Source organism: Fringilla coelebs (assembly GCF_963513975.1).
Source record: "Fringilla coelebs genome assembly, chromosome: 10".
NCBI classification, from domain to species: Eukaryota; Metazoa; Chordata; class Aves; order Passeriformes; family Fringillidae; genus Fringilla; species Fringilla coelebs.
The window spans coordinates 16,648,718-16,662,681 of NC_140036.1; the positions used below are offsets into that span (position 1 = coordinate 16,648,718).

The following is a 13,964-nucleotide window of genomic DNA, read 5'->3' on the forward strand; positions in this document are numbered from 1 at the left end:
AGCTGTCTCTTGTTAAATATTGGAATCAGATTTCCCTGATAAAGAAACATCAGCAATTGAACAGTAGCAGCTACTTGCACTCATGAGAATGGTGGCTGTTCTCATAAAAGTGCCTCAGCCCTTCTTTAGCAATATGATATTCAAATAAAAGTTTGTAAAACGGTGCCACTATGCCAGAAGCTGTCCTTGTCAAACTCGTTTGCTCGGCTTTTTTCAACTCTTCTCATGGGAGATCTTACTCCACCAGATACAAAATATCCTGCTTCCCACGGGGGTGGAAGTCATCAAGCTGGTGGACTGGCTGCCCTGGCAGCAATCAGAGAGTTGTGTTTGTTCAGGATTTCCACTTACACCCTACTGCAAATCAGAGCTTGGGTATGTGAATGTCTGAAGCTTGCTTATTGCCTTGATGTAATGAAGTTTGGACAGAAATAGCTCATTTACAGGCAGAGTAGGCTCACATGAACTGAGTAACCAGTGGAGGATGGGTAGGGTCAACAGAATTTGGAAGCTGCTGCAGAATTTGCTCATGCTTCCCTGTCTGTTCAGCATTTACCAGGTGGAGAGGTCATTCTCTAAGTCAGATGTGACTGTCAGTCTCTAGTAGTCCTGATAAGGTCAGAAATGATAACCTGAAATTGCTTGGTGTCCACACTGCTGCTGACTGGAGGCTGTATTTTGAGTATTTCAGGATTGCTTGACTTAACTGAAATGGTGGTGTTTGGTAAGTTCATGGTATGGTTGTGTAACAATGGCATCAAGCCTTTCTTTTCTTCAGGTGATGTTCTAGAGTCAGTGCTCAGAAGGGTTTTGGATCTTTCTAGCAAAATAGAGAAACGTATTTATAATGCGGAGTTTAGTCTCTGTTTTGCACTTCTGCACTTCTCATGCACTTCCATGTCCCCTCTAGTGCTTTTGTGTCCTCTTTCTCCTTTTAAGCTTGACAAGGTGCCTACCTGCCTCTTGTGCCTTCCTCTGGCGCCTGGGGTCCTGCAGTTACCAGTGTCTCATATTGGCCCGGGCAGAGTTCAGAGAGTTACTGCTGTTCCTCTCCTTGGCCAGGTCTGGTAGATGAAATTATGGTGACAAAAATCTGGATTACGTGCTGTACCTCTGCTCTGCTCAGGCTTACCCTTTCAGTTCAGCAGCCATGAAGTCTGGCATATTTGGAGTCCACCAACCTCACTGGCTGCTGGAAGGAACAAGTGTTCTTCTCCCTCCTCTCCAGAGGCTCCTGTTCTCTCTGAGTGCTTTTAAGGAGTTTCACTGTTCTTTCCTAGCCTGCAGCCTTCTGGAGATGGATCATCTCCACTGCATAGCTCTTAAAATTTCTAGGCCACAGCAGAGCGAAAGCTCACCAGGAAATCTTCTCAGTTACATGGCTTTTAATAGAAATCCTTGAGGTGGAACTGTCAAAAATCGGATCCGTTTCACTCTGCTGAAGCCTGGAAAGCCAGCAGAAAAGCTGGAGCCATTTCAGCTGTTCGAGACAGCTCTGTATTAGCTTATCCTAAGTTCATGTTTGTGGGTCTCTGGATCTAGCTCTTCTGGTTGTTGCTATAACTTTTCTTAAATGACAGCGTACACTTCTAGCAGAATAAACAGTATAGCAACTGAAGAGAAGTGTTCTACTGGTATTGAACAAATTGGGCTTTATGGTTGCATTGATTAAATGCTACAGGCTGAAAAAGTTCCAGTTATTCTTTTGTTGTAAAGCTAAAGCCTGCAATGGAAGTTAATGTTGGGAAAGTTCCTTACACTGTTCTTCCCTAGTAAGTTATCTTGACCCGCAAATGACTTCTTAAGTACTGGAAAAAATAAATTACTTAGGCAATTAGGTAACAGGAATTAGATTAATTCCAGCATGTTACCATATGTTCCTGAGTTTGCCTATGTTTCTCCTTTGAGTTACATGTTTAGGTCAAGTGAATGAGAGGGCATGATACTGAGAGTGAATGGTGGGTGTGGAGATAAACAGAGTATGGTCATTGTTACAGCAAGATTTCCAGGATGAAGCAGATTAGGATTCATTCAGCTAACATATTTTCCATGCAATAGTAATACTGGACCCACAGACTTTAGGAACAAATGCACCTGCAGGAAGGAAGAACATTGAGTAAATAGGCAAAATACTCAATGGAATTCTTTTTGTAACATTTTAATTTTGCTTGTTATTAATGTAATAGAACTGTATTTCTGTAGGCTGCAGTACCACCTGATGTTTTGAAGGTTTAATTCTGTTGCAGCAAGGCTTCCAATCCCTCTGCTGACCGAGTGCTTCTCAAGGACAGGAGAGGGCCAGGAGGTCTGTGTAGCCATGCAATGGTTGTGGCAATGTTTCTGTGGCTTCTGAGACAGCCACGATCTATCTGCTGGGCTAGAAGGCAGTTTCCCAAAATTATGTTAGTCTTTGCTGTGGATCAGACTTGGAGGGTTCTAAGGAAAAGTGACACTCTTGTCTCATCTGTCTGCCATGTCCTCCATCCCTCCTTGTGGAGCTGGCTAAATATAAGTAAATAATTACATGCTTGGCTGCCTTGCATGTCTGAGGGAGCCAGCTGTACTCACCTCTTCTCATTGCCTTTGCTCTGCTACTGCAGATGCTTGTCTGTGCTCTACGCATCTGTTATTAAGCCTTTCCTCTCCCTCTCTGAGGGTCTCTTCCTGCCTGTGCATCTCCAAAAATCTTGATGCTAATCATCTGAGTCTCCCAGTCCTCTCTTCAGTGTGCCCTTGGGCGGGCAGGTGTGCGTGCTCAGGTGTTAGAACATGAACAGCTGTGGCAGGGTGAGTTTGCTTAAATGAGTATTCAAAAATAAACATCTCTGAGGAGGTTAGTCCTGTTCATTAGACACACAGCTCTGCGATGAGACAGCTCAGGAGTGCTGCATGGTTTGGAGCTGCTTTGCTTCTTACTGCAGAGCTCTCTTCCATTGCACATGGGAGCTGTTAGGCTGATTTTGGACAGGCAGCATGTGTTAAATTCCAAGGCTGTTGGCTTAGGTCTTGTCACAGTGAAATATCTCTTTCCTCCGTCACAGGTGGAAGGCTCTGGGTGGGGAGGTATAAATACAAAGCACTGCTTTTTCTGGGATACTTTGCTAGGTGACCCTACTTACAGGGTGTTTAAAATAGATACCAGTTTTGGATAGTACTTGGTACCAAGTGAAATTGTACTTTCCTTCTTCCCTACCTTTTGGGTAGGTTTGTGTTCTGAAGAAAAAAACTGTTCTGTGCCAAGAAACCATCAGTTGCAGAATATGAAGAGTCCTTGTACTTTCTTGTGAACAGCAATATTTCCTTCTTGTTATCCCTAAAAATTAAGATTGTAGCAGAATAGTGTAGCCCAGAGCAAATCTCTGGGTATGCATGTATCACTTTTGGATTGAAGGGAGTATCATTTCCTAGTGTCTGTTGTGTGCTGATATAGACAGAATTGCAAAAACACATCCTTTGTGCATGTGACACACAGTGTCAGGAGATATTTATAATAAATCAATCTGGTTTACACCACTCAGGTATTTGGTACTAAAACATAATATCCTAAAAACCGCTCCTTGAAGCAGACATCAGAGAACCAGGGTGCTGTTGCTTCATTAGTAAGTAGTTGGCTTTGCCACTGAAAAGTGTACAGCTCTGCTGGTATCTGAGCACTGAGCTGAAGAACAGTATTTTCTGGTGGGATTCTTAAATACTTCCATGTAGAGTAACCCAGATTCTCAAGTACATTTTTTTTCTAGTTAAAGTAGCAAACATTGAACTATTTTCTTAAAAAACTTGGCTTTTTGCATTCAGGGAGGGAGGTTTTTTTTTTTTCAGTAAGTTGTGTTTGAGATCTGAAACTATGATATATTTTCATTTGCAAGTGGATATTGCATCTTTAATTGTATTCTTTTTGGACAGAATTGCAAATTTCCACAGTAACCAATGCAAACCTAGTGAAAATAATTTTGGATCTGTCATAAGAAATTAGTATTCTAGTCTGATGATTTTTGGTCCACTTTGGCCACCTTTTAATGTGATGGTAATTGATTTGTAAAAGGAAATTTGGGGGGCTTTAAAAAAAGTTGATGTTTGACCTAGGAATGCCTGTCAGGCAAATCTAAGTGTGGATTGAAGCTGCCTAAACGGATCTCTTACAGAGGGAGGCAAATTCCAAGTGTCCTGGATCTGTTCATTGGTAATAACATAACTAATTTGAGTTGCTTTTTGCGTCTAATGCCTAATTTTTTTTAAAGTAAGGCTATTACAGTTTTGGTTTGTCAGATAATCGCTGAAAGGAAAACACTGAGATTATAATGCAGTTTCACTGGATCCTGGTTGCTGAAGTGTGTTTTCACTGTAAGATAAGCTTATGAAGTACTGCCCAAGCTAACATAGTAAATCTTTCTCAGAAAACATGTCTTTGCCTAGGGTGGAAATATTGAATGGTCATTGGATAACCACTGCAGCAAAGGGGTCAGAATAATTCATTTTTAGTTTGGCATAATGCAAGGAGTTTCTTCCCACCTTCCCAGCACAAAATCCTGCTCCTCTCACAAGTTATCCCTCCTTTAGGATTGCCTCCATGGCTCTGCCCTGTTGTGGGAGATGTTTGTATCTCCCAGGTGAGTTTTTCTAGACCGCCAGTCTCCAGTGAGGTCCTGTTGCAGCCCCTCTGTGTTCAGCTCCACTGCAGGGGAGGAGGATGTGTAATGAGGGAGAGGGACTGTCAGAGATGTATTCAGGGGACTCGAGTATCATACTCTGGTGGCAGATTATTGCTGCTATGACTGAGATTCCTGTGCACTACTTTGTCAATTGAGCCAGGTGGACATTGGATCTGGGTAGTTGTCCCTTCTGAGCTGAAGGTTTTGTCACAGGGATTCCTGATGGCTGATGCTTTGCTGCTGTAGGCCCCTGAGCAGTAGATCTAGCTCTGATACCAACAGAATTTTGATTTCAGAAGGAGCAGCTACAAGCTATAGGGAAGTCTACATCTCTTAGCTCCAGGAGTAGAGAGTTCCTCATGTCTCTTCTTCCCTGTCCTTTGTTTCAGGAGCATTTGCCCTTAGTAAATGTGTGTGATGGTATTTAAGATACTGAAGTTGGTTAAAAAAGAGGGGTAAGAAGTAGATGACTAGGATGAGCTTCCTTTTTTCTTTCTGTTGATGGTGTAGTTGTAGATCCCAGACTCTGCCTGCTGGAGTCTCTCATAATCCCAGGATTTTTTGGGAGGGATGCTGAAATTGGAGAGACTACTGAAGAAGACACTCTCCAGCCAGCCAGAGGGCCCTGGTTGGTGCTGGCCATGAAGGAAAAAGCAAGTTCTATCATCTGCCATGGTGGGAATTTGGGTGCTTTCTGATACCTGTCCTGGGTTCTCATGGGGCTTGTCTTCAGCAGGAAGGGGGGCAGTGCCCCAGCCCAGGCAGGCCTGGCCACCCATTTGCTGTTCTCCTGTGACAGCTGCATCCTGGTGCTTCAGGATGTGCTTTTGCATGTGTGTATGTGTGACTTCTGCAGGACATCCCTGCTGGCTTCTTTTCACCAGAGAAAACTGCTTCAGTGAAAATGTCTTAAGTGACTTTTCAGAGAGATGGGCATTGGAAAGATAAGTGGAAAAAAGGCAGGGCTAACAAGGCCATGTTCCTCACGTGACTCTGGGTGCTTTTTTCATTCTTTCCTGCTGAACCTTGAGTCCTTGAGTCACTGCTGCTGTTCTGCTACGCTGGGAGAGCAGGGAATGCAGCTCTTGCTTTTTCCAAAACACGTTTAGTTCTGGTTTGTCTTCCCACCAGTATGTGCTGCTCTTTGGGGAGGGTTCACCCCAGTAAAGCCCTGGGCTTGTGGCAGGTGTGCCTGGAGATATGGCCTTTGGAAGGCTGCCAACTTCCCTGTGTCCTCTGCCCCATCCAATTTTCCTTTGTTCCAGATCATTTTGTTCTTTGCCCAGGCTGTCTTTATGATTGACACACCATAAACTGATTGCTTGAAAGTTTATAAGAAAACAAAATGGCTCCTGGCTTTCATTCTTTGCTAAATGATTGCCTGGTATGACCTTTAGCTGGCAGAAACCTTAGAGGGGGTAAGCAAATCAGGTAACCTTGGTATTCCCCACTTTTTAACTGCTTACAATTTTACAAGCAATTTTTTTCCCTACCTTGTTTGTCACCATGAAACTCTGGGTGGTTTTATCCTGTAGTAATGCTGGTTTTGGCAAGTCTGAGTTCATTTCAGTAGAAGTAAATCAGAAATGGTTTTGCTGCTTCTATTATTGGGGCTTTTTTAAGAAAAGTAGATTTTTATTTAAACCCCTGAATACCTGTTCATTCTCCTCTCAGCATTGCTAGCAAGTCAATGAAGACAAAATAAAAGTAAAGTCACTTAGAAAAAGATCTCTGGGGAGAGGAAGAGCATATCAGAAGGCAAAGCTGAGGATAATTAGCAGCATATGAGAACCAGAGTTTGTCATTAGAGCAAAGCTGTCATTGTCAAGCGACTGCTGGGGTAGCATTGCCTGGAGGCAGTGCAGGCCCTCTGTGGGGACACAGCCATCTGTGAACGTGCCCTGCCGATGGTGGGGCACAGCCAAAGCCTTGGGGAAGCCGCTGTCCCACTGCCCCCCTTCCCCAGCGCCACTCCTGCTCCTGCCACCGGCGCTGCTCTGCTGCAGCCGCCCCTCCATCCATCCATCATGTCACCGGCAGCGTGCCCCATCTGGGGAGCAGGGTCTGCGTGTCACCACAGAGCTTCTGCAGCCTTTGTCACATGGGTGAGTGCTGCTGGCCTCCTGCAGCACGTGCTTCAGCAAAACATTGCTTTATCTCGTGTCTTCTAAGGGAAGCAGTGACAGCTGCGTCCCTTGAAACCTGCGGTCGGTGACATGGACTCTCTTTAGGAAAGCAAGATTTCTTTTGAACACCCTAGGCCTGATTTTAGCACGTGTACTCAAGATGGATGTGATTACCATACAAATGGAAAAAGTCAGCCATCTCTCTTGAGCCCTCCAGACAAGAGCACATGGATGCTTCCATCCCAAAAATTCTGGCAGAGCAGTAACCAGAGGCTCTCAGCAGGGATGCAGCTCAAGAACAGCCCAGTCCCAGCCTTCTCTGTGGCAAAGATCACTTTGGATGTTTGTAAATACTAAATGCCAGCCATCTGTAGCAGGTGCTCCCAAACTCACATACCTGAATATTTGAAAATTTCAAACTAGAAATTAGTTGACATTCGGTTTTAATATTATCAGCATCTGGTCCAGAGATCTCGGGGGAAGGAAGCTCTTGGTCATATGTAGTGATTACTTCTATAAGGCTTTTCATAAGCCTGGTCCACAGCTGAAGAGGGTCAGCTTAGTAGATGTGATTTCAGTTTCAAAGATAAACACACATTTTATAACCCTGCATTATATTTTTAAAGGAAATTAAATATTAAATGAATGTATGTAGGAAAGGACTGCTTATGTAATGTTAATGACTCCAACTAAAAAATGCCACAAAATTCTTAGCCCTTAGTATTTAATAAACAGAACTTGTTTTCTACTACTTTGTCTGTTATGACTGATATAGTCCTACTTGCAAAGTTGGGGCTTATTTTGATTTTTGTTGTTTTTCAGCACATCTGCATGGTCAGTGAATATGTATCTTCTGTCTGTAGTAGTCCAGAGAAATAATAATTACTTCATGTTTGGCAATTCTAACACCTGAGAGATTTTTTTCCTTTCAAATAAGTCTACTACGTGCATATTGTATTGTACTTTAGAGCAAAGGCCTGAGACAAATTTGCCATGGAAATGTGCTACAGTAACTGTCCTGTGTGTTTGATGCAGGGAAGGCTGCTGGGGTCACTGGTGTGCACAGAACAAAGCAAGATGATGGACCCAAGGTCAATGATCCCAGGCTCCTCCCAGATGAGTTCCTTCAAAGGACAGCCAAGGTAAATCCATGGAGAGTGACAAGGAAGCACGTGTGTGCTCCCAAAGGCTGAAGGAGACCAGGCCTGGCCTCCCTGTAGCCTCTATCTGTTGATCTTTGAGTCTTGTTCTCCATTTCAGAGAGAGTAATTGTCTGATCTGATAAAAATCAAGTGACTTGTTATTTTTACCAATTTTCCTAGGTTAAATTCCCTTTGTTTGTCATGCAAAATTACTTAGCAAGATTCAGGAAAAAGATTGGATACTAATATGAGTGTCAGGATATCCAAAGTTGTCAGAATTAATTCTTACAGACTTTGGAAAGGCTGCTAGTACTGTTGATTCAAGATTTGAGTCAATCTCTGAATGGTAAGAGACCAGAAAAGGGTTGCTGGGTCAGACTGGGTCAGGTCTCTTCCACGTCTTGTGCTTTCCCTTGCAGCCTCAGATTCTGGTCCTGTTGTTGGCTGGGCTGCTCTGGTCTCATCCAGTGTGGCAATTCCAGCACTCAGAACTGTGCAGAGGTGCAGCTCCTGAAACCTTCTGGAAGGACTCTTCTGTATAAGCTTAGGAAATCGGCTATAATGTTTCTGTTATCCAGTGATTTATTATGGTCTACAAAAATATAGCCTGGATGAACACCTCTCTGGAACAATTATTTAGTGATATTGTAATTTATTATTCTTTTCAAAGCCATCTTGTATAAAGGTAAAATAACCCCTAACTTCAGAAAGCACAGAGAGAAGGAGAGAACTGCCAAATTCCCAACAGCACATCCTTTCCTGTGGTTAGCATTGGATCTGCCAGCGGCACCGTTTTTGGACTGGCCTGTTCTGTGCTGACTGTTGAAATCACAGGCCGAGAATACAAATGAAAGATTTTACAGGAGTTGCTTGTATTTTGTGGCTAATTCCCTGCATTTGGAAGCATCTGCTTCTTGTCTGGTTTTGTTCTGTAATCAAGAAAATTGCTGTAGAGAACTAGCACTTGGAAAGCACTTAGCTCTTCTATAGCCATGAGCAAGATGGCAAGGAAAATACATTGTAAATAGGTACTCAGTTGAAAAATGCACACACACATATACACATACAGGGAAAACAAGATATGGACCTTGTGACTTTTCCAGATACTCTGCTGAGCCTTTGGGTGTCCTTATTCTGCTAAATAAAGTAAGTTTCTCTGAAGGCATTAATTGTAGAAACTTGTCTCTCCCAGGTGGTGTATATTTTGGAAAAGAAGCATTCTCGAGCAGCTACAGGTTTCATCAAGCTTCTGGCTGACAGGAACAGTGAACTCTTCAAGAGGTGTGCCATGTTCTCACCTGTGGACCACAGAGTGCCCAGGGTCTATGTGCCCTTGGCTGATTGCCCCCCGGACTTTGTGACCAAGCCTGAGGCCTATTCACAGATGCTCTTCATCTGTCGCATCGTGGACTGGAAAGAAGACAGCAACTTTGCATCAGGGTATGTGGCTGCCATAGAACTAGAGATGACTGACATTTCTAGTTGGAATTTTTGTTTTCACTTAATTTGTTACAAACAGTAGAGGCAGAAATCTGTTAACAAGCTGCTTGTCTTGTGTCCTTCTGATGGATAAATTATGTTGGGATGAAGGGCAGCCCATCAGTAGTTAATGTCATGATTAAGTTCTTTGAGTGCTAGCTTCAGTGCTGGTGCATCACAGCACTGATGAGTGCATGGTCTAGGGGGAACACACGTGCTCAGCCTGACCAGCACAAGCACCATGGGGTGCTGGCAGCCTTCCTGTCTTTCCTCCTTGTGTGGAGGAGTAGTACACAGTGTTTAGACATTTCCCTTCTGCCAGGGGAAGATCAGTGGCTGTGAGGCTCATCTTTAGTTTTTACGCCTTTGCTGGTAAGAATTAGAAAGAAGTCACAGATTTTTGTGGTTTTAAAGTTGCATTGGTTCAAGGAGGAATAGTAGAAATCAAGAGAAGATTCATTCCCTCCTGAAGCATGTGAGAAGGGTGTTGTACTCCGTGTGTTTCATCAGGCAGTGTAAAGTCATCACTGTCCAGAGTTCAAATTGCTGGCAGTGCTGTGGAGAAGGAAATTTTAAGCCAGTGCTACACAAATGGCCTGTGCTGGGCTGGGTCCAGATTGCAAGTTTATTTTGCCTCTCCATGAAGAAGACAGTGGTTTTCAGCATTTTCACTTTTTTCTTTGGAACTGCTGTAGGGTGCCAAACTCCCACCTGGAGTGGCCACTCTATTTCTATCGAATGGGTCTCAATAAGAAATTCAGGATGTTGGTCAATCTATTCAGTTATCTTGGGAATACTTAGTCCTGGTTTAGTTGGTAATGCAGAGTACATAACTGGCCATACTGTGGTCAGGTTTTACAGGTGCATCTGGATGTAATCTGGAGCATGTGCAGTAGTGGGAGTTTTTCATAAAGTCCAGTTTTTTGTTCCCCTTGCAAAGCAGTTCTGATGGGGTAGCACAGCTTATGTACAGTATCAGCACTGCAGGTTTGGGAGTCCTCAGCTCCAATTGCTGGTAAAACTTAAAACTTAGAGAAAACTTGTTTTAAGAATAGGTGTGATGGCACAAGTCTATCAGCCCTAGAACTAAAAGTAAATTAAACTCAAGTCCCCATTTCACAGAGTTTATCAGTTGTAGCTGATTTGTATGCCCAGTAATAGCAAAGTTTCATGTGTGCTCCTTGAGAGCCATGTGAGCCATGAAGTCACTCAGTGTTTCCTAGATAAACTGCAGTGCATGAACTGCAGTGGCCTCCTTTTGAGCCCCACTTAACTTGGGTCTGGCTGTGAGCTTCACTGAGAATAAGTTTCTTACTGGCAGAGATTTGCTTTGTCTTCTTTGACTCCAACTGAGAAAAGACTGGAGGGTGATTGTAGTGCTTGGCTTCTTGTCATGAACAACCCCCCTTTCAGCAGAAACAGGGGAAATTAGGAGGATGGGCAAATATATTTTTTATTGGCTAATGTGTGGGTCTTTAGTCTGTACTTCTGACAATATTGGATATTTTCCTCTGTCTGGTTTGATCATTTCCAAGATGTAAAGGGTGTTGTCAGGAACGAAAATGTCCATGATTGTGTTCATACATAGTCGTTTCCTCTGGGAGTTGGTTGCACTTCAGTAAGTGCCTTGTGGAGATGGGAGCATAAACCCTTGGTGACCCCTTTTGTTTTTAGCCATAGGTAATGCTTTTTTAAACACTGAAAGAAGAGGAAACCTCTTGAAGGTTCCAAAGGATTCTGTTTGCTTTTGGGCTCATTTTTAAGCTCATTTATAAGCCATGTTGCCATGTTTATAATGAGTTGTGTTGCTGGTCATGGCCCCCCTGAAGGAGAGAAGAGCAGGTGATCTGCAGCTGTTTACATGCTTTGTTTTGTGAACTTTATTGTGCACCCCTTATTTGCCCACAAAGTTCCTGCTATGCCTTTGGCACCACCACCATGGTTTTGGAGGTGTCTGGACAGAGACCCAGTTGATCATTGCCCTGCACTGTCTGCTGGAAGTGTGACAAGGGAAACTCCCTCCAGAGTTGGCAGTCATGTCCCCTGGATGCCTTAAGTGTTTCTAGGTACTCTCCATCCTGCAGCTGAACTCTCCCAGACTGGTCATGCAGCTTCCTCAGCTTTCCTTTTCCATTGGGAAATTCAGTGCCAGGTTTCCAAGCACAGTTAATGACACAGATGAGTCTTCCCAGTGACCATGTGTGGGTGGAGAAGTGAGATGCCCCTGCCAAGAGTTTGATGGTGGCATTGGCCACCCAGGGTGGTCACCTGCACAGGGGCAACCTGAGAGTCCCTGGAGGTCCCTTGGGAAGGGGGGTGCGTTTCTGTGTCACGATTGCCACCTGGTGGTCACCAGCATGACACTGTCCCCTCCAAAGGCCACCCTGTCACCCCGACCATGCTGGGAAGAAGTGAGGAGGAACTCATGGCTCCAGGTCATGCTGGCCATGCTCTGAGTTGAGCTGCTGTGCTCCCTCCTGCATGTGAAGTGACTTTACCTTGGCAGTGAAATGTATAACTGTACCTGCTTCAGGACAGGTAAAGCAAATAAGCTCCAAAACATTCTCCTTTTCCAGAGAAATATTTCAAGTATTGCCATGTACTGTTATTTTATGGGGACTATTTTCAGTGTTGGAGTCCAGGGTTATTTGGAGTATTAGTCCAGATGTCTCTGCACTTTTGCAGATGGTTAAGGTGGAATTTTTTTTGTCCCCACATGTGATGATGGATGAGACCATATAAAAAAAGAACTAATAGAAAAGAATGGAATCACCGACTCCCTCTGTGTCACATTGGGCTTGTGACCATTCTAGCTTGGGGTCTTAGATATTGGTCTGTCAAGGTGACATGATTTGTTCCAGCTTTTGCAATAAAATGAAATGTTGCAGGGTGTTATTTCACTTGCTGCTGTTTCCAAAGCCACTTGAGTGGCTGGAATTCTTTTCATCCCTGGCATTTTATTGTGTTTTTTTTTTTAAATGCAAAAGTGTATTTTGTGTGAGGGGTAATAACCAGATAACCTTTAGTGTAAGGCTCAAGGGAAGGTCCAATCCTCTCAAGAGAGCGGTGTTGTAGCTCTCTTGAAAAAATACCTTCTTGCAGATGGGAGTGTCCCTCAGTAAAGCTTTGTTCCCTTGGCACAACTAACCACCTTGTGGGACAGCCCCATCCATGTTGGGAGCACCACGCTGCTCCTGTGCTCCGATGGGACATGGCCTGGCAGCTGAAGGAAGGCAGCTCCATGATGTGGAGCAGGGCTGGACTGTGCTCTCAAGCACTGGGGTTCCATGGCACAGCTCCCTGTCCCTCTGATGCTCAGCCCTGCAGCCCTCTCACCATTTCCACTGGCACCTGTGGCCTTCCTCAAGCCTGTGCAGCTCTGTCTGAGCTCCAGGCCCTGGGCAGTGGGAGCACCATGGTGGGGCTTCTTCCTTAAGGACTGGGGGCTTATGCGGGGGTGTTCTGCTGCTGCTGAAAGAAACCCTCCATGTAGGAGGATTCTGCACAAATCTGCTCCAGGAGAAACTGAGCCAGGGTGTTAAGTTCCCAATGGAAGTTATTCACTCCAATGTGGGAGCCTGCCTGGCTTTTCAAAAGGAACAAGCCTTATGTAATCCTGCTTTGTCTTTTTGGAGAGTTCTCATCATGTAACCTTTGAACACACAGGCCAGTTTCAGCTCAGTGGAGTTGAAGTGGAGTGGAGAGAGCTCAAATGTTCCTAGAGATGGGTGGCTCAGTGATGAGTATCACCATGAGAGTGAGGATGGCAGCTTGAGGGTGGCTCTCCCCCAGGTGCACATCCATGGCAGGTTAGACTCTGGTGAGTGGCACCTTGGAGCAGTTCAGCAATCTTGCAGCTATGGCTGATTTGGAGAAATAGCCTGTTCTGCCCCAACCATGGCATGTTCCAGTCAGTGCACGCTACACCATGTCTGACATCAATCCAAGGGTATTCAAGGAATTCAAGGTAATGCTCTGCCATCAGCGTCACAGAAAAGAAATGTTTACGTCTGTAACCGTTGTAACTCTTTTTTACCTTTTGACATTTTAAAAAAAGAGATGCACGCAAGCCCAGGGTGTCACAGACACCGTGACTCCCTGGGAGTGAACGTCTGAGTACTGCTGGGCCCAGTGCCCCTGGTTGTTTATAAGCCTCTTGAACTATTCTTGCTACCCTTGGTGGCCGTGGAGCCCCAGGAATGATTTTGCAGCCTGGCTGTTACTGCGTGGCCGTCGGTGATCCTATATGCATTACCTTTGATCACATGCTGTCCTGTCAGATTTTGCTCTGATGCAAGTCATCATGCCTGCATGACTGTAACATGGCCCCAATTAAAGTCAGTTATACACTTTTTATTTCAAGGTACTTGGGAAATGTTCCCTGGAACACTGTAAATCAAATGTTAATTACTATTAAAAAAATATTAGTCCTATATCAAACCTCTGGGTAAACCCCTTATGGTTGGTAATCTAATTTCAGTAAACGGATCAAGAGGAGCATGGGTTTGAAGGGCGAGCTGGAAAGCACTCTGGCATTCAGAGGTGCTTTCCATGGCTGCTCCTGTAGA

General features: G+C 44.4%; 1 protein-coding gene across 2 annotated transcripts in view; it reads left to right on the forward strand.

The window, feature by feature from the left end:
* Window positions 1–13,964, forward strand: part of DIS3L2 (DIS3 like 3'-5' exoribonuclease 2) — a 180,281-nt gene that overhangs the window by 61,269 nt on the left and 105,048 nt on the right. For both annotated transcript variants that reach the window (XR_014616419.1, XM_084212427.1), the window contains exons 8-9: window positions 7,811–7,917; window positions 9,110–9,357. Coding sequence is in view for 1 of the 2 variants with exons in the window: in XM_084212427.1 (XP_084068553.1) it covers window positions 7,811–7,917; window positions 9,110–9,357 (355 nt within the window). In the remaining variant the exon portion in view is untranslated. The remainder of the gene's footprint in view (window positions 1–7,810; window positions 7,918–9,109; window positions 9,358–13,964) is intronic.